Source organism: Cyclopterus lumpus, chromosome 7 (genome assembly GCF_009769545.1).
Source record: "Cyclopterus lumpus isolate fCycLum1 chromosome 7, fCycLum1.pri, whole genome shotgun sequence".
NCBI lineage: Eukaryota > Metazoa > Chordata > Actinopteri > Perciformes > Cyclopteridae > Cyclopterus > Cyclopterus lumpus.
In genome coordinates, this window is record NC_046972.1 from 24,852,520 (window position 1) to 24,873,874 (window position 21,355).

The window sequence follows — 21,355 nt, forward strand, 5'->3', positions numbered from 1 at the left end:
CCAACCAGTCACAAGTCAGACCATCTTCTTCATCATCTTCATCACGGTTTAATGAAGGCCTCTTATGGCGTCAGAGTTTCTGTCTGGAGAACATCAGAGAACATCAGAGAACATCATGTTGTTGAGCTTGTGGCTTATCAGCTCACATTCTCCCTCCACAGTTTACACACACTTTGATTCTTTGATTCTGGACTCTGGTTCTAATGCTCTCTCTCTCTCTCTCTCTCTCTCTCTCTCTCTTTCTCTCTCTCTCTCTCTCTCTTTCTCTCTCTCTCTCTCAAAAGAGTAGCTGAATTAAACTGGTTCTAAAAAATATATTAAAGTGGTTCTAAGGTGGTTCTCCACATCCTCCTGACCTGTAAAGCTCTTAGAAGTGTTTCTTCTTATCAGCAGAACTCCATCATCTGCTTTCTAAAACAGATCATAACTTTATCACAGAACAAGAAGTCCTGAAGAATAATATAATACTACCCCTGCTCTTATTTTGGTAGTGTATCACAGTCTATAATACTACCCCTGCTCTTATTTTGGTAGTGTATCACCAGTCTATAATACTCCCCCTGCTCTTATTCTGGTAGTGTATCACCAGTCTATAATACTCCCCCTGCTCTTATTCTGGTAGTGTATCACCAGTCTATAATACTCCCTGCTCTTATTATGGTAGTGTATCACCAGTCTATAATACTCCCCCTGCTCTTATTCTGGTAGTGTATCACCAGTCTATAATACTCCCCCTGCTCTTATTCTGGTAGTGTATCACCAGTCTATAATACTCCCCCTGCTCTTATTCTCGTAGTGTATCACCAGTCTATAATACTCCCTGCTCTTATTCTGGTAGTGTATCACCAGTCTATAATACTCCCCCTGCTCTTATTCTGGTAGTGTATCACCAGTCTATAATACTCCCCTGCTCTTATTCTGGTAGTGTATCACCAGTCTATAATACTACCCCTGCTCTTATTCTGGTAGTGTATCACCAGTCTATAATACTCCCCCTGCTCTTATTCTGGTAGTGTATCACCAGTCTATAATACTCCCCCTGCTCTTATTCTGGTAGTGTATCACCAGTCTATAATACTCCCCCTGCTCTTATTCTGGTAGTGTATCACCAGTCTATAATACTTCCTCTGCTCTTATTCTGGTAGTGTATCACCAGTCTATAATACTCCCCCTGCTCTTATTCTGGTAGTGTATCACCAGTCTATAATACTTCCTCTGCTCTTATTCTGGTAGTGTATCACCAGTCTATAATACTCCCCCTGCTCTTATTCTGGTAGTGTATCACCAGTCTATAATACTTCCTCTGCTCTTATTCTGGTAGTGTATCACCAGTCTATAATACTCCCCCTGCTCTTATTCTGGTAGTGTATCACCAGTCTATAATACTTCCCCTGCTCTTATTCTGGTAGTGTATCACCAGTCTATAATACTCCCCCTGCTCTTATTCTGGTAGTGTATCACCAGTCTATAATACTCCCTGCTCTTATTCTGGTAGTGTATCACCAGTCTATAATACTCCCTGCTCTTATTCTGGTAGTGTATCACCAGTCTATAATACTACCCCTGCTCTTATTCTGGTAGTGTATCACCAGTCTATAATACTACCCCTGCTCTTATTCTGGTAGTGTATCACCAGTCTATAATACTCCCCCTGCTCTTATTCTGGTAGTGTATCACCAGTCTATAATACTCCCTGCTCTTATTCTGGTAGTGTATCACCAGTCTATAATACTCCCTGCTCTTATTCTGGTAGTGTATCACCAGTCTATAATACTCCCCTGCTCTTATTCTGGTAGTGTATCACCAGTCTATAATACTACCCCTGCTCTTATTCTGGTAGTGTATCACCAGTCTATAATACTCCCCCTGCTCTTATTCTGGTAGTGTATCACCAGTCTATAATACTCCCTGCTCTTATTCTGGTAGTGTATCACCAGTCTATAATACTCCCTGCTCTTATTCTGGTAGTGTATCACCAGTCTATAATACTACCCCTGCTCTTATTCTGGTAGTGTATCACCAGTCTATAATACTACCCCTGCTCTTATTCTGGTAGTGTATCACCAGTCTATAATACTCCCCCTGCTCTTATTCTAGTAGTGTATCACCAGTCTATAATACTCCCTCTGCTCTTATTCTGGTAGTGTATCACCAGTCTATAATACTCCCTGCTCCCCCCCCAGCCCCCTCCCTGGTGTCCCACCGGTTCGTCACCGTGCGGCGTGGCAGCCCGGCGGCTCGCAGCGAGCAGATCCAGCCTGGAGACCAGCTGGAGGCCGTAGAGGGTCGAGGGGTCGGAGGTCTGCAGCACCGAGACCTGGCCCAGATCCTGAGGAGGGCCGGGAACACCCTGAGACTGAGCATCACCCCCCGACACCGTACGCACACACACACACACACACACACACACACTACTACTCACCAACGTACTTATATATAGTTATGTATAAATACAATATTATAATCTATAATGTTTGTCCTCCTCAGACTCGTCCTCTGTGTTGGGAGCAGAGCTGGACATGAAGTCATCCAGAGGGAGGTCAAAGGTCAGCCGGACTCCTCTCAGTGCTGGTCTAGTGCCAGTACACACTTTAGTACTAGTACACACTTTAGTACTAGTATCAGTACACACTTTAGTACTAGTGCCAGTACACACTTTAGTACTAGTATCAGTACACTCTTTAGTAGTAGTACACGCTTTAGTACTAGTATCAGTACACACTTTAGTACTAGTACACACTTTAGTACTAGTATCAGTACACACTTTAGTACTAGTGCCAGTACACACTTTAGTACTAGTATCAGTACACACTTTAGTACTAGTGCCAGTACACACTTTAGTACTAGTATCAGTACACTCTTTAGTAGTAGTACACGCTTTAGTACTAGTATCAGTACACACTTTAATACTAGTACACACTTTAGTACTAGTATCAGTACACACTTTAGTACTAGTGCCAGTACACACTTAAGTACTAGTATCAGTACACTCTTTAGTAGTAGTACACGCTTTAGTACTAGTATCAGTACACACTTTAGTACTAGTATCAGTACACTCTTTAGTACTAGTACACACTTTAGTGCTAGTATCAGTACACACTTTAGTAGTAGTACACACTTTAGTACTAGTATCAATACACTCTTTAGTACTAGTACACACTTTAGTACTAGTATCAGTACACTCTTTAGTAGTAGTACACACTTTAGTACTAGTATCAGTACACTCTTTAGTAGTAGTACACGCTTTAGTACTAGTATCAGTACACACTTTAGTACTAGTACACACTTTAGTACTAGTATCAGTACACACTTTAGTACTAGTGCCAGTACACACTTAAGTACTAGTATCAGTACACTCTTTAGTAGTAGTACACGCTTTAGTACTAGTATCAGTACACACTTTAGTACTAGTATCAGTACACTCTTTAGTACTAGTACACACTTTAGTACTAGTATCAGTACACTCTTTAGTAGTAGTACACACTTTAGTACTAGTATCAATACACTCTTTAGTACTAGTACACACTTTAGTACTAGTATCAGTACACTCTTTAGTAGTAGTACACACTTTAGTACTAGTATCAGTACACACTTTAGTACTAGTACCAGTACACTCTTTAGTACTAGTACACACTTTAGTACTAGTATCAGTACACTCTTTAGTACTAGTACACACTTTAGTACTAGTATCAGTACACACTTTAGTACTAGTATCAGTACACTCTTTAGTACTAGTATCAGTACACTCTTTAGTACTAGTACACACTTTAGTACTAGTATCAGTACACACTTTAGTACTAGTATCAGTACACTCTTTAGTAGTAGTACACACTTTAGTACTAGTATCAGTACACTCTTTAGTACTAGTACACACTTTAGTACTAGTATCAGTACACACTTTAGTATTAGTATCAGTACACTCTTTAGTAGTAGTACACACTTTAGTACTAGTATCAGTACACTCTTTAGTACTAGTACACACTTTAGTACTAGTATCAGTACACACTTTAGTACTAGTATCAGTACACTCTTTAGTACTAGTACACACTTTAGTACTAGTATCAGTACACTCTTTAGTACTAGTACACACTTTAGTACTAGTACCAGTACACTATTTAGTACTAGTACACACTTTAGTACTAGTATCAGTACACTCTTTAGTACTAGTACACACTTTAGTACTAGTATCAGTACACACTTTAGTACTAGTATCAGTACATTCTTTAGTAGTAGTACACACTTTAGTACTAGTATCAGTACACACTTTAGTACTAGTACCAGTACACTCTTTAGTACTAGTACACACTTTAGTACTAGTATCAGTACACTCTTTAGTACTAGTACACACTTTAGTACTAGTATCAGTACACTCTTTAGTAGTAGTACACACTTTAGTACTAGTATCAGTACACTCTTTAGTAGTAGTACACACTTTAGTACTAGTATCAGTACACACTTTAGTACTAGTATCAGTACACTCTTTAGTAGTAGTACACACTTTAGTACTAGTAGTAGTACACACTTTAGTACTAGTATCAGTACACTCTTTAGTAGTAGTACACACTTTAGTACTAGTATCAGTTCACTTGTTAGTACTAGTACACACTTTAGTACTAGTACCAGTACACTCTTTAGTACTAGTACACACTTTAGTACTAGTATCAGTACACTCTTTAGTACTAGTACACACTTTAGTACTAGTATCAGTACACACTTTAGTACTAGTATCAGTACACTCTTTAGTACTAGTACACACTTTAGTACTAGTATCAGTACACACTTTAGTACTAGTACACACTTTAGTACTAGTATTAGTACACTCTTTAGTAGTAGTACACACTTTAGTACTAGTATCAGTACACTCTTTAGTAGTAGTACACACTTTAGTACTAGTATCAGTACACTCTTTAGTACTAGTACACACTTTAGTACTAGTACCAGTACACTCTTTAGTACTAGTACACACTTTAGTACTAGTATCAGTACACTCTTTAGTACTAGTACACACTTTAGTACTAATATCAGTACACACTTTAGTACTAGTACACACTTTAGTACTAGTATTAGTACACTCTTTAGTAGTAGTACACACTTTAGTACTAGTATCAGTACACACTTTAGTACTAGTGCCAGTACACACTTTAGTACTAGTATCAGTACACTCTTTAGTAGTAGTACACGCTTTAGTACTAGTATCAGTACACACTTTAGTACTAGTACACACTTTAGTACTAGTATCAGTACACACTTTAGTACTAGTGCCAGTACACACTTAAGTACTAGTATCAGTACACTCTTTAGTAGTAGTACACGCTTTAGTACTAGTATCAGTACACACTTTAGTACTAGTATCAGTACACTCTTTAGTACTAGTACACACTTTAGTGCTAGTATCAGTACACACTTTAGTAGTAGTACACACTTTAGTACTAGTATCAATACACTCTTTAGTACTAGTACACACTTTAGTACTAGTATCAGTACACTCTTTAGTAGTAGTACACACTTTAGTACTAGTATCAGTACACTCTTTAGTAGTAGTACACGCTTTAGTACTAGTATCAGTACACACTTTAGTACTAGTACACACTTTAGTACTAGTATCAGTACACACTTTAGTACTAGTGCCAGTACACACTTAAGTACTAGTATCAGTACACTCTTTAGTAGTAGTACACGCTTTAGTACTAGTATCAGTACACACTTTAGTACTAGTATCAGTACACTCTTTAGTACTAGTACACACTTTAGTACTAGTATCAGTACACTCTTTAGTAGTAGTACACACTTTAGTACTAGTATCAATACACTCTTTAGTACTAGTACACACTTTAGTAATAGTATCAGTACACTCTTTAGTAGTAGTACACACTTTAGTACTAGTATCAGTACACACTTTAGTACTAGTACCAGTACACTCTTTAGTACTAGTACACACTTTAGTACTAGTATCAGTACACTCTTTAGTACTAGTACACACTTTAGTACTAGTATCAGTACACACTTTAGTACTAGTATCAGTACACTCTTTAGTACTAGTATCAGTACACTCTTTAGTACTAGTACACACTTTAGTACTAGTATCAGTACACACTTTAGTACTAGTATCAGTACACTCTTTAGTAGTAGTACACACTTTAGTACTAGTATCAGTACACTCTTTAGTACTAGTACACACTTTAGTACTAGTATCAGTACACACTTTAGTATTAGTATCAGTACACTCTTTAGTAGTAGTACACACTTTAGTACTAGTATCAGTACACTCTTTAGTACTAGTACACACTTTAGTACTAGTATCAGTACACACTTTAGTACTAGTATCAGTACACTCTTTAGTACTAGTACACACTTTAGTACTAGTATCAGTACACTCTTTAGTACTAGTACACACTTTAGTACTAGTACCAGTACACTATTTAGTACTAGTACACACTTTAGTACTAGTATCAGTACACTCTTTAGTACTAGTACACACTTTAGTACTAGTATCAGTACACACTTTAGTACTAGTATCAGTACATTCTTTAGTAGTAGTACACACTTTAGTACTAGTATCAGTACACACTTTAGTACTAGTACCAGTACACTCTTTAGTACTAGTACACACTTTAGTACTAGTATCAGTACACTCTTTAGTACTAGTACACACTTTAGTACTAGTATCAGTACACTCTTTAGTAGTAGTACACACTTTAGTACTAGTATCAGTACACTCTTTAGTAGTAGTACACACTTTAGTACTAGTATCAGTACACACTTTAGTACTAGTATCAGTACACTCTTTAGTAGTAGTACACACTTTAGTACTAGTAGTAGTACACACTTTAGTACTAGTATCAGTACACTCTTTAGTAGTAGTACACACTTTAGTACTAGTATCAGTACACTTGTTAGTACTAGTACACACTTTAGTACTAGTACCAGTACACTCTTTAGTACTAGTACACACTTTAGTACTAGTATCAGTACACTCTTTAGTACTAGTACACACTTTAGTACTAGTATCAGTACACACTTTAGTACTAGTACACACTTTAGTACTAGTATTAGTACACTCTTTAGTAGTAGTACACACTTTAGTACTAGTATCAGTACACTCTTTAGTAGTAGTACACACTTTAGTACTAGTATCAGTACACTCTTTAGTACTAGTACACACTTTAGTACTAGTATCAGTACACTCTTTAGTACTAGTACACACTTTAGTACTAGTATCAGTACACTTGTTAGTACTAGTACACACTTTAGTACTAGTACCAGTACACTCTTTAGTACTAGTACACACTTTAGTACTAGTATCAGTACACTCTTTAGTACTAGTACACACTTTAGTACTAGTATCAGTACACACTTTAGTACTAGTACACACTTTAGTACTAGTATTAGTACACTCTTTAGTAGTAGTACACACTTTAGTACTAGTATCAGTACACTCTTTAGTAGTAGTACACACTTTAGTACTAGTATCAGTACACTCTTTAGTACTAGTACACACTTTAGTACTAGTATCAGTACACTCTTTAGTACTAGTACACACTTTAGTACTAGTATTAGTACACTCTTTAGTAGTAGTACACACTTTAGTACTAGTATCAGTACACTCTTTAGTAGTAGTACACACTTTAGTACTAGTATCAGTACACTCTTTAGTACTAGTACACACTTTAGTACTAGTACCAGTACACTCTTTAGTACTAGTACACACTTTAGTACTAGTATCAGTACACACTTTAGTACTAGTATCAGTACACACTTTAGTACTAGTATCAGTACACTCTTTAGTACTAGTACCAGTACACTCTTTAGTACTAGTATCAGTACACTCTTTAGTACTAGTACACACTTTAGTACTAGTATTAGTACACACTTTAGTACTAGTACCAGTACACTCTTTAGTACTAGTACCAGTACACTCTTTAGTACTAGTACACACTTTAGTACTAGTATCAGTACACTCTTTAGTATTAGTATCAGTACACTCTTTAGTACTAGTACACACTTTAGTACTAGTATCAGTACACACTTTAGTACTAGTATCAGTACACTCTTTAGTACTAGTACACACGTTAGTACTAGTATCAGTACACACTTTAGTACTAGTATCAGTACACTCTTTAGTAGTAGTACACACTTTAGTACTAGTATCAGTACACTCTTTAGTACTAGTACACACTTTAGTACTAGTATCAGTACACACTTTAGTACTAGTATCAGTACACTCTTTAGTACTAGTACCAGTACACTCTTTAGTACTAGTATCAGTACACTCTTTAGTACTAGTACCAGTACACTCTTTAGTACTAGTATCAGTACACTCTTTAGTAGTAGTACACACTTTAGTACTAGTATCAGTACACTCTTTAGTACTAGTACACACTTTAGTACTAGTATCAGTACACACTTTAGTACTAGTATCAGTACACTCTTTAGTACTAGTACCAGTACACTCTTTAGTACTAGTATCAGTACACTCTTTAGTACTAGTACCAGTACACTCTTTAGTACTAGTGCCAGTACACTCTTTAGTATTAGTACTAGTACACTCTTTAGTACTAGTATCAGTACACTCTTTAGTACTAGTACCAGTACACTCTTTAGTACTAGTACCAGTACACTCTTTAGTACTAGTACCAGTACACTCTTTAGTACTAGTACCAGTACACTCTTTAGTACTAGTACCAGTACACTCTTTAGTACTAGTATCAGTACACTCTTTAGTAGTAGTACTAAGTAGCAGCAGTACTCTTATCGTCTGTCTCTCTGTCTGTCAGGAGTCCAGGTTCTACAATGTGGATCTGGATAGAGGTCCAACAGGGTTCGGGTTTTCTCTGAGGGGGGGCAGCGAGTACAACATGGGGCTCTATGTACTGGGACTGATGGAGGGGGGGCCGGCCCAGCGAAGCAACAAGATCCAGGTACACACACACACACACTCTTACACACAGGTGGACTCACTTCCTGCAGATGAACACCTGGCTCACCTGTCTGGTGTCTCTCGGTCCACCAGCAGAACCCTGTGATGTCGTTCAGACGTATTGTTGTGTCCCTCTGCAGTGTTTGTGATGTATAACAAAGGTGTACCTGGTTACCTGGTGTGCCTGGTGTACCTCTTCTGTCTCAGGTGTCGGACCAGCTGGTGGAGATAAATGGAGACAGTACATCAGGGATGACTCACAGTCAAGCTGTGGAGCAGATCAGGAGAGGAGGACACCGGATTCACCTGGTCCTCAAGAAGGGAAACGGATACGTGCCCGACTACGGTGAGACACCTGACCCGACTCTGTACTGTGACACCTGACCAGACAGGTAACCTGTAACACCTGACTACACGTGTAACCTGTAACACCTGACCAGACAGGTAACCTGTAACACCTGACTAGACATGTAACCTGTAACACCTGACTAGACAGGTAACCTGTAACATCTGACTACACAGGTAACCTGTAACACCTGACTAGACAGGTAACCTGTAACATCTGACTAGACAGGTAACCTGTAACACCTGACTAGACAGGTAACCTGTAACACCTGACCATACAGGTAACTTGTAACACTTGACCACACAGGTTACCTGTAACACCTGACTAAACAGGTTAGAGAAATTAGAGTTTTAAATCGTTCAGGTACTCTTTCACTCTGAACCTGAATCGTCCAATCACAGTTTGGGGATTTTCTTGACTTTGTGCTTCTACTTCCTCTTCCGCTTCCTCCTTCCTCCTGTACTTCCTGTCCTGCTCTTCGTCCTCTTCCTCTTCCTCAGTGGAGTTGTCCAGCCTGTCTCTCTGTATGACCAACTCTAAGCAGGGGGAACCCTGCTTCTACGTGATTGGACGCACTGAAAACGCGCGGTTGGTAACTTCCTGTTCTCCTTCTTCCACCTTTCACTCTCATCCCTTCGTCTTCACATCTTCATCTGCGGCGCTTTTACTTCACGGGATTTATGTTAAAATGTCATGTAATGTGGTCTACGCGGTAGGTACGTTTCATTATACAGTATTAACATGTTATTAACACATTATTAACATGCTATTAACACGTTATTAACATGCTATTAAAACGTTATTAACATTTTAGCAACATGATGGTGATATATATCACCAAAAGCTTCAATTCATATTATTTATGTAATGTGTTATTAAGTGTGTTATAAGTTGATCATATGTTAAGTATGTGTTATTATAAATATGAATATGTTAATAAGTCAACTAAATGCCTTATACAGTATGGACGTATATATAATGAACTGGAGCTCAATGTCTTAAATTCTCTGTCTCTCAGACCCTGAGGAAGGAGCCCTCCCCCAGTCCTCCTCTTCACGCGCAGAGGAGGAAGAGGAGGAGACATTAACCATTACAACCGCCTCCCTCAGCCTGCAGCGAGGAGGAGGAGGAGGAGGAGGAGGAGGAGGAGGAAGAGAAAGAGAAAGAGAAAGAGAAAGAGAAAGAGGGGAGAAGAGGAGGAGGAGAGAGGGAGAAACCAAACAAAGAACCGGAGGACGAAGAGGAGAAGAAGGAGCAGGGCCTCCTGATCTGGACCTAGACGTGGTAGAGGATGAGGCACGAGAGGAGGATGAGGAAGAGGAGGAGAGGAGGAGGAGGAGAAGCCAGACCGTCAAGCAGAGGGAGAAGCGAGACAACCAGAAGGAGCAGGGGAGGAGGAGCAGGAGCTTACCCAGGATCAGTGCTCTATCCTGGGACGCATTGCCACCACTTAAGGAGGCGCAGGAGTCTGGAGGAGGAGTGAAGGAGAGGAGGAGGAGGAGGAGGAGGGTGACAGAGGCCGATGAGGAGGAGAGGGGAGAGCGGAGAGATGACATCACCTCCCGCCACGCAAAGCATTCTGGGAGCTCGGTTGTGGCTCAGAAGGCGGCGTTCTCCTTCCTCATGCCGATAGACGTCAGCAACGAGCGCCGGCGTCCGTCAGACAGCGAATCGGCAAGTGGCTTCTCGGAGGTCGGCCTATCGACGGCCAGCATCGCCGAGGCCGGGCGGAGGGAGGGTTCCGATTGGAGGAGAGCCAGGAGGCCACAGGACGACGCCCCGGGCCCCTGGCTGAAGCCGAACCCGCAGAGGCTGACGAACGTCCTGATTGGCAGTCGGCTCAGTGGGCGGAGTGAGCTCTCTCTCTGATTGGCTCGTGCTGAGAATATTCTCCTTTTTCATTCACAGATTTTTTTAGGCTACTTATAAGGGCTTTTTTCTATTGGCCTGCTGAGAGAAGAACCACCTCTTCCTGCGTCTTATTGGATGACAGTAGATGGTCTGTTTCTGATTGGACGATGAGAAGAAAGAAGACAAAAGACTTGATTTTTATTGGCTGATGGGCGGGTTTTGAGGCCTCTGATTGGCCAATGATATAACAGCTTCTCACACAGCCGACAAATTAACTAACAATTTGATTTTGATTTTACCCATCATCCCTCAGTGCATCCTGAGACCTGTATCACAGAGCCAGATCAGCGTTATCCTGCTAACTTTGGGCTTAACTCTGGTGTCACGACTCTGGTTAACTTCTAACCAACGAACCAATCAGATCACTGACAAGGACCAATATTGAAGAGCAATCAATATTTTTATTGGTCGATAGAGAGATAAAATAATGTTTAAAACAGATAACAGCTGCATATTGATTATGTAATTTAATGTAAAATAACCTTTATTAACACACTGATAGCAAATAAAAAGTACAATTGTCACCTTTTAATTAACTTTTTTTAATGGATAATAAAATCATAAAATGAAGATGTTTAAACTGTATTTTTGGTCACGTTGGTCCTCGACCAATAACAGCCTTCCGTCTCTTGTGACTCACGTGCTGTTATCAGGAAGGAGGAGCTAGGACTTTCACATGACATGAAAAACAAAACAAGCAAAAACTATATTTATATTTTATAATCGAGCCTTTTAGTTTCTGTTCGATAACTTTTTACTGAACAAACTGGCAGAAGACGTAAAGAGACTGACTGTTAGCTAGAGAGGCTAGCAGGTTAGCTCGGGTGGCTAACAGGTTAGCAACAGAGGCTAGCAGGTTAGCTCGGGTGGCTAACAGGTTAGCTACCTATGTAGCATAACTTGCTAGCCTCTGCTAGCAAGTTAGCTTGGGTGGCTAACAGGTTAGCTACAGAGGCTAGGAAGTTAGCTTGGGTGGCTAACAGGTTAGCTACAGAGGCTAGGATCAGGAAAAACTCCCCCAAAACTTTCACGCGGAATAAAAGGAAGAAACAGCTAGCAGGTTAGCCTCCCGAGCTAACAGTCTGTCGGTGCAGTCAGGTGTCATGTGATTATTGATCAGCAGCCTCGTGATACCGCTGATCGGGATCGTCCTCGTGATCCAGGCCTCCCATCCATCACCTTCATCCTCCTCCTCATCATGAACTTTACGCTCGTATGCAAACGACAGGAGAAGCTCGGCTGAAGCTGCCGCTCTGTGATTCTGTAATCTGAGCATGTGAATATCACCGGAATGATTTTTTTATTTTTATAGAGCCATGGAGGCTCAACTCCGTTAATATTAATATTATTATTGTTAGAGATTAACCACAGATGATCCGATTTGCCTGCTTGCTTGTAAAAATACTAAAAACGTTGCCCTAATGATGTAACAGAGCCATAACACACACACACACACACACACACACACACACACACACACACACACACACACACACACACACACACACACACACACACACACACACACACACACACACACACACACACACACACACACACACACACACACACACACACACACACACACACACACACACACACACACACACACACACACACACACACACACACACACACACACACACACACAGTTCAGGTCCAGCTGTGGTCAGGACGCTCAACCCTGCAGCTCTGGATCATATCAAGTGCCTCATTTTATTTCTGCCTTCGTCCTGCAGACCGACCGCCACTCGCCACTTCCTGTTCAGACAGCTCGCCACTTCCTGTCCCACTCTGAAACCCTGATCAACCTGCTCAATATATCTATAGATGTATAAAGATCGGGGGGATCGGGGCCACTGGGACGTCCCTCTGCATCATTCAACAGATCGTTTCATTTAATGCACTCAAATTAAATGTAGCATGTAAATATGACGACACTCTAAAAGACACATGATGAATATTTCTGGTGAAACAGTTTGTTTAATGCACGTTTACATCCTGTTGGTTTTTTAAAACCTTCTGTCTGTCTCTCTGTCTGTCTGTCTGCACGCCTTCTGCAGTTACACTACAACTCGCACACACCATTGCGCTGCCCTTTAGCCCCGCCCCTCAGCCTGCTCTCACCGAAGGGTGTTTTGGGTGACTTTTCTTCTTCTTCTATGCATTTTTTTAAAGACAGTGATCTGAGGATCTCGACCTCGACCGCATCCTAACGACGGGTCTGAATATTCAGGTTCCGGTTCAAAGAAGACCAGCAAGAATAAAACATGCACGTCATCACGTCTGCTCTCGGCAGGAGGAACGTGACCCCGAGCGGTGTTTCAAAAACGTGTAAAAGTGTATCTGCAGCAGGCGATTTGAGTTATAGAATCTATAACCTGGACTCTGATTTATCAATAACATGACAAACAAGTCGCCTCCTGTACGTCGTTCTCTTTTGCTCCGGCCTGAGCTGGACTCACGTTAGCTAACTGGTGGCTCGCTAACTGTTTGCTAACTAGCCAGCAGCCTCATTTAACAACTCTACATTTATTCATTTTGTTTGAAACGAGGTGATCAATTCTAATTTCTTGGGCTGGAGTCGGAACGTTGTCAGTGTAGCTGTTAGCTTAGCTTAGCTTAGCGACTGGCAACAGGGAGAAACAGCTAGCGTGGCTTTAGCCAGAGGTCAAGGCCTCAGTGAGCAACATGAACACAAACGTGTAAATAATGTGTGTTGGAACGGTTTGTTGTGCTAGCTGTTTCCCCCTGCTTCCAGTCTTTATGCTAAGCTAGGCTAAACACATCCTGACTCCAGCTCTTTTCAAAAACTGTTTAACTGTTCCTTCGATATGCTAACGCTAGGTCTCAGCTAGTGGTGCATTGAGACTTCCTGTCACCGTTAAAGACCTTCACTGACCTCATGAATTAAACTGTATGTAACTTCACTGGAGATCAGCGTTTGAATTCTGACGTCATCGGGTAAACTGGTGAAGACTGCATCTTATTTTGAAGCCAACTATTCTGTTACTTCTCATACGGAACAATCATGTTCAAATATCCAGTATTTTGTCCATTTATTACATTTATGATGTGTTTTTAAAGCCACAGACAGAGTTACAGCTCCTTCCAGTGTTACAGCTTCAGTCTCAAGCCTTCACAATAAAAGCCAGGGTCCATTTAAACTGGGTTTCAGTGACAAACAACCTTTAAATTCATGAAGCAACTCACATGTTAATTGAGAATCTGCTTTATATTGATGTCAGTTGTCGGTTTGAACTCCCGTTGTCTTTCCAGCTTCAGTAAAACAAAGAAGTATTTTATTTTGAAAAGCTCAGAGAACAGATTAATTGTGTTCTTGCTGTTTGAAACTTTAATGATGTCACGTCTTGTTGGTCTGTTAAGAAAGAAACACAATTAGCTTTAAGACACCCACGCCTCTGTTTTCCACAGTAATGGACTACATTTCCCATCTGCCCCGGTGCTCCCACTTCTTCTACTGGACGCTAGAAGTAATGGAACAATAATAGTACAACCTTTTAGCTTTTAAAAGTACAAATTAGGCCTCCGTGTCCAAATCACAGTAGCACCTGGTTTACCTGGTCCACCTGTCCACCTGGTCTACCTGGTCCATCTGCCCACCTGGTCTACCTGGTCCATCTGCCCACCTGGTCTACCTGGTCCATCTGTCCACCTGGTCTACCTGGTCCATCTGTCTACTTAGACTACCTGGTCCATCTGCCCACCTGGTCTACCTGGTCCATCTGTCCACCTGGTCTACCTGGTCAATCTGTCTACCTAGACTACCTGGTCCATCTGTCCACCTGGTCTACCTGGTCAATCTGTCTACCTAGACTACCTGGTCCATCTGTCCACCTGGTCTACCTGGTCAATCTGTCTACCTAGACTACCTGGTCCATCTGTCCACCTGGTCTACCTGGTCAATATGTCTACTTAGACTACCATGTCCATCTTCCCACCTGGTCTACCTGGTCCATCTGTCCACCTGGTCTACCTGGTCAATCTGTCTACCTAGACTACCTGGTCCATCTGTCCACCTGGTCCACCTGGTCAATCTGTCTACCTAGACTACCTGGTCCATCTGTCCACCTGGTCTACCTGGTCAATCTGTCTACCTAGTCTACCTGGTCCATCTGTCCACATTGTCTACCATGTCCATCTTTCCACCTGGTCTACCATGTCCATCTGTCTACCTGGTCCATCTTTCCACCTGGTCTACAATGTCCATCTGTCCACCGAGTCTACCTGGTCCATCTATCCACCTGATCCACCTAGTCCACCGAGTCTAATATGTCTCCCTGGCCCATGTGGTCCATATGTTCATGTGGTCCACCAAGACTACCATGTCCACATGTTCATCTGGTCCAGTTGGTAAACCTGGTCCTGGGGCTGCGTGTCTCTGCCTGCTGGTTGTGGTTCAGGTTTTGTTGAGGAGCATCAGGACGGTGAAGCTGCAGAAACAGGAAGTTCAGACTGTTTTATACGTTTCTGCCGATTTCACAATTTTTATCACAAAATAACAAAAAATGCACAGAAAAAACCCCAAAATTCAAGGTCTAAATATTTAAAACATGGCAGTTTTCAGCCAATCAGGACGCAGCCAGTCAATCAACCTGTCAGCCAATCGCATGTTGGTCAGTACCAACAGCACCACGCTTTATCACAGCCATGCTTCAGGTCTGGTTCAGGTCCGCTTCAGGTCTGGTTCAGGTCTGGTTCAGGTCTGCTTTAGTCCGGTTTAGGTCTGGTTCAGGTCCGGTTTAGGTCTGCTTCAGGTCTGGTTCAGGTCTGGTTCAGGTCTGCTTCAGGTCTGGTTCAGGTCTGCTTTAGTCCGGTTCAGGTCTGGTTCAGGTCTGCTTTAGTCCGGTTTAGGTCTGGTTCAGGTCTGCTTTAGTCCGGTTTAGGTCTGGTTCAGGTCTGGTTCAGGTCTGCTTTAGTCCGGTTTAGGTCTGGTTCAGGTCTGCTTTAGGTCTGGTTCAGGTCTGTTTCTGATTGGACGATGAGAAGAAAGAAGACAAAAGACTTGATTTTTATTGGCTGATGGGCGGGTTTTGAGGCCTCTGATTGGCCAATGATATAACAGCTTCTCACACAGCCGACAAATTAACTAACAATTTGATTTTGATTTTACCCATCATCCCTCAGTGCATCCTGAGACCTGTATCACAGAGCCAGATCAGCGTTATCCTGCTAACTTTGGGCTTAACTCTGGTGTCACGACTCTGGTTAACTTCTAACCAACGAACCAATCAGATCACTGACAAGGACCAATATTGAAGAGCAATCAATATTTTTATTGGTCGATAGAGAGATAAAATAATGTTTAAAACAGATAACAGCTGCATATTGATTATGTAATTTAATGTAAAATAACCTTTATTAACACACTGATAGCAAATAAAAAGTACAATTGTCACCTTTTAATTAACTTTTTTTAATGGATAATAAAATCATAAAATGAAGATGTTTAAACTGTATTTTTGGTCACGTTGGTCCTCGACCAATAACAGCCTTCCGTCTCTTGTGACTCACGTGCTGTTATCAGGAAGGAGGAGCTAGGACTTTCACATGACATGAAAAACAAAACAAGCAAAAACTATATTTATATTTTATAATCGAGCCTTTTAGTTTCTGTTCGATAACTTTTTACTGAACAAACTGGCAGAAGACGTAAAGAGACTGACTGTTAGCTAGAGAGGCTAGCAGGTTAGCTCGGGTGGCTAACAGGTTAGCAACAGAGGCTAGCAGGTTAGCTCGGGTGGCTAACAGGTTAGCTACCTATGTAGCATAACTTGCTAGCCTCTGCTAGCAAGTTAGCTTGGGTGGCTAACAGGTTAGCTACAGAGGCTAGGAAGTTAGCTTGGGTGGCTAACAGGTTAGCTACAGAGGCTAGGATCAGGAAAAACTCCCCCAAAACTTTCACGCGGAATAAAAGGAAGAAACAGCTAGCAGGTTAGCCTCCCGAGCTAACAGTCTGTCGGTGCAGTCAGGTGTCATGTGATTATTGATCAGCAGCCTCGTGATACCGCTGATCGGGATCGTCCTCGTGATCCAGGCCTCCCATCCATCACCTTCATCCTCCTCCTCATCATGAACTTTACGCTCGTATGCAAACGACAGGAGAAGCTCGGCTGAAGCTGCCGCTCTGTGATTCTGTAATCTGAGCATGTGAATATCACCGGAATGATTTTTTTATTTTTATAGAGCCATGGAGGCTCAACTCCGTTAATATTAATATTATTATTGTTAGAGATTAACCACAGATGATCTCTTTTCAAAAACTGTTTAACTGTTCCTTCGATATGCTAACGCTAGGTCTCAGCTAGTGGTGCATTGAGACTTCCTGTCACCGTTAAAGACCTTCACTGACCTCATGAATTAAACTGTATGTAACTTCACTGGAGATCAGCGTTTGAATTCTGACGTCATCGGGTAAACTGGTGAAGACTGCATCTTATTTTGAAGCCAACTATTCTGTTACTTCTCATACGGAACAATCATGTTCAAATATCCAGTATTTTGTCCATTTATTACATTTATGATGTGTTTTTAAAGCCACAGACAGAGTTACAGCTCCTTCCAGTGTTACAGCTTCAGTCTCAAGCCTTCACAATAAAAGCCAGGGTCCATTTAAACTGGGTTTCAGTGACAAACAACCTTTAAATTCATGAAGCAACTCACATGTTAATTGAGAATCTGCTTTATATTGATGTCAGTTGTCGGTTTGAACTCCCGTTGTCTTTCCAGCTTCAGTAAAACAAAGAAGTATTTTATTTTGAAAAGCTCAGAGAACAGATTAATTGTGTTCTTGCTGTTTGAAACTTTAATGATGTCACGTCTTGTTGGTCTGTTAAGAAAGAAACACAATTAGCTTTAAGACACCCACGCCTCTGTTTTCCACAGTAATGGACTACATTTCCCATCTGCCCCGGTGCTCCCACTTCTTCTACTGGACGCTAGAAGTAATGGAACAATAATAGTACAACCTTTTAGCTTTTAAAAGTACAAATTAGGCCTCCGTGTCCAAATCACAGTAGCACCTGGTTTACCTGGTCCACCTGTCCACCTGGTCTACCTGGTCCATCTGCCCACCTGGTCTACCTGGTCCATCTGCCCACCTGGTCTACCTGGTCCATCTGTCCACCTGGTCTACCTGGTCCATCTGTCTACTTAGACTACCTGGTCCATCTGCCCACCTGGTCTACCTGGTCCATCTGTCCACCTGGTCTACCTGGTCAATCTGTCTACCTAGACTACCTGGTCCATCTGTCCACCTGGTCTACCTGGTCAATCTGTCTACCTAGACTACCTGGTCCATCTGTCCACCTGGTCTACCTGGTCAATCTGTCTACCTAGACTACCTGGTCCATCTGTCCACCTGGTCTACCTGGTCAATATGTCTACTTAGACTACCATGTCCATCTTCCCACCTGGTCTACCTGGTCCATCTGTCCACCTGGTCTACCTGGTCAATCTGTCTACCTAGACTACCTGGTCCATCTGTCCACCTGGTCCACCTGGTCAATCTGTCTACCTAGACTACCTGGTCCATCTGTCCACCTGGTCTACCTGGTCAATCTGTCTACCTAGTCTACCTGGTCCATCTGTCCACATTGTCTACCATGTCCATCTTTCCACCTGGTCTACCATGTCCATCTGTCTACCTGGTCCATCTTTCCACCTGGTCTACAATGTCCATCTGTCCACCGAGTCTACCTGGTCCATCTATCCACCTGATCCACCTAGTCCACCGAGTCTAATATGTCTCCCTGGCCCATGTGGTCCATATGTTCATGTGGTCCACCAAGACTACCATGTCCACATGTTCATCTGGTCCAGTTGGTAAACCTGGTCCTGGGGCTGCGTGTCTCTGCCTGCTGGTTGTGGTTCAGGTTTTGTTGAGGAGCATCAGGACGGTGAAGCTGCAGAAACAGGAAGTTCAGACTGTTTTATACGTTTCTGCCGATTTCACAATTTTTATCACAAAATAACAAAAAATGCACAGAAAAAACCCCAAAATTCAAGGTCTAAATATTTAAAACATGGCAGTTTTCAGCCAATCAGGACGCAGCCAGTCAATCAACCTGTCAGCCAATCGCATGTTGGTCAGTACCAACAGCACCACGCTTTATCACAGCCATGCTTCAGGTCTGGTTCAGGTCCGCTTCAGGTCTGGTTCAGGTCTGGTTCAGGTCTGCTTTAGTCCGGTTTAGGTCTGGTTCAGGTCCGGTTTAGGTCTGCTTCAGGTCTGGTTCAGGTCTGGTTCAGGTCTGCTTCAGGTCTGGTTCAGGTCTGCTTTAGTCCGGTTCAGGTCTGGTTCAGGTCTGCTTTAGTCCGGTTTAGGTCTGGTTCAGGTCTGCTTTAGTCCGGTTTAGGTCTGGTTCAGGTCTGGTTCAGGTCTGCTTTAGTCCGGTTTAGGTCTGGTTCAGGTCTGCTTTAGGTCTGGTTCAGGTCTGCTTTAGGTCTGGTTCAGGTCTGGTTCAGGTCTGCTTTAGTCCGGTTTAGGTCTGGTTCAGGTCTGCTTTAGGTCTGGTTCAGGTCTGGTTCAGGTCTGCTTTAGGTCTGATTCAGGTCTGCTTTAGGTCTGGTTCAGGTCTGGTTCAGGTCTGGTTCAGGTCTGCTTTAGTCCGGTTTAGGTCTGGTTCAGGTCTGCTTTAGTCCGGTTTAGGTCTGGTTCAGGTCTGGTTCAGGTCTGCTTTAGTCCGGTTTAGGTCTGGTTCAGGTCTGCTTTAGTCCGGTTTAGGTCTGGTTCAGGTCTGGTTCAGGTCTGCTTTAGTCCGGTTTAGGTCCGGTTTAGGTCTGGTTCAGGTCTGCTTTAGTCCGGTTCAGGTCTGGTTCAGGTCTGCTTTAGGTCTGGTTCAGGTCTGCTTTAGGTCTGGTTCAGGTCTGGTTCAGGTCTGGTTCAGGTGTTCGGCTGCAGATGTCAAAATAAGAGTTGTTTTTTAATATTTGACTCAAAGTTCATCAAGTTTTATTTCTTTGCTTCAGAAAATGTGAAACTTTTGTTTCCCAAACTTCAGAATTTATTGATTTACATTTTTTTTTTCTTGCTGTTGATAGAAAAGAAAATTATTGACAAAAAAACAAACATCTAAGCTGAAGATCATAAATATGAATGTTTGACTACAGCTTTTATATTTATTTAGAATAAACGGATTCAAACGAGAACGAAAAAACTTTAAAAAATAATTGAAAAATGTTCAGTTTGAATCTTCATATTGCATGAAATTAAAGTTCTGAAACGGTGTGTGTGTGTGTGTGTGCGTGTGTGTGTGTGTGTGCATGTGTGTGTGCATGTGTGTGTGTGTGTGTGTGCATGGGTGTGTGCATGTGTGTGTGTGTGTGTGCATGTGTGTGTGTTTGTGTGTGTGCATTTGTGTGTGCGTGTGTGTGTGTGTGTTTGCATGTGTGTGTGTGCATGTGCGTGTGTGTGCATGTGTGTGTGTGTGCGTGTGTGTGTTTGCCTGTGTGTGTGCCTGTGTTTGTGTGCCTCTGTGTGTGCATGTGTGTGTGTGTGCGTGTGTGCCTGTGTGTGTGTGCATGTGTGTGTGTGTGCCTGTGTGCATGTGTGTGTGTGCCTGTACGTGTGTGTGCATGTGTGTGTGTGTGCGTGTGTGCCTGTGTGTGTGTGCATGTGTGTGTGTGTGCCTGTGTGTGTGTGCCTGTACGTGCGTGTGCATGTGTGTGTGCGTGTGTGCCTGTGTGTGTGTGCATGTGTGTGTGTGTGCCTGTGTGTGTGTGCCTGTACGTGTGTGTGCATGTGTGTGTGTGTGTGTGCCTGTACGTGTGTGTGCATGTGTGTGTGTGTGTGTGCCTGTACGTGTGTGTGCATGTGTGCATGTGTGTGTGTGTGTGTGTCTCAGATACAGCTATTGTGTAGCTCAGCGACAGACAGGAAGTCGTTCCTCCTGACGTGTACAGATTTATAACCAACGTTCTGCAGATGATGACTTGCTGTTATTGATCACGTTGTTATCGGATATCAATAAAAATGATTTTATTCAACTCCAGTTTCGTGTTATTATTATATTATTATTCAAATATATTATTATTCAAATATGATCACTTCTGGACCCTTTGATGAGTTTCATCCTCACTGAGCATGTGCAGAAGGTAAGAGGACGTTTACATGATATACATGTTTATATTTATATTACAATATATACATTTTAATAAAT

General features: G+C 42.1%; 1 protein-coding gene across 5 annotated transcripts in view; it reads left to right on the forward strand.

Moving 5' to 3' along the window:
* magixa (MAGI family member, X-linked a) overlaps positions 1 to 16,593 on the forward strand; it is a 47,061-nt gene extending 30,468 nt beyond the window's left edge. For 3 of the 5 annotated variants that reach the window (XM_034536310.1, XM_034536312.1, XM_034536311.1), the window contains 5 exons: positions 2,184 to 2,378; positions 2,488 to 2,546; positions 8,775 to 8,918; positions 9,125 to 9,263; positions 10,282 to 11,698. In XM_034536310.1, the coding sequence (XP_034392201.1) occupies positions 2,184 to 2,378; positions 2,488 to 2,546; positions 8,775 to 8,918; positions 9,125 to 9,263; positions 10,282 to 11,132 (1,388 nt within the window). In that variant the 3' untranslated portion in view covers positions 11,133 to 11,698. Of the gene's footprint in view, positions 1 to 2,183; positions 2,379 to 2,487; positions 2,547 to 8,774; positions 8,919 to 9,124; positions 9,264 to 9,763; positions 9,852 to 10,281; positions 11,699 to 16,157 lie in introns of those variants that run through there. The other 2 variants (XR_004609684.1, XM_034536313.1) reach the window with 2 other exon arrangements.
* The last annotated feature ends 4,762 nt before the right edge of the window (positions 16,594 to 21,355 follow it).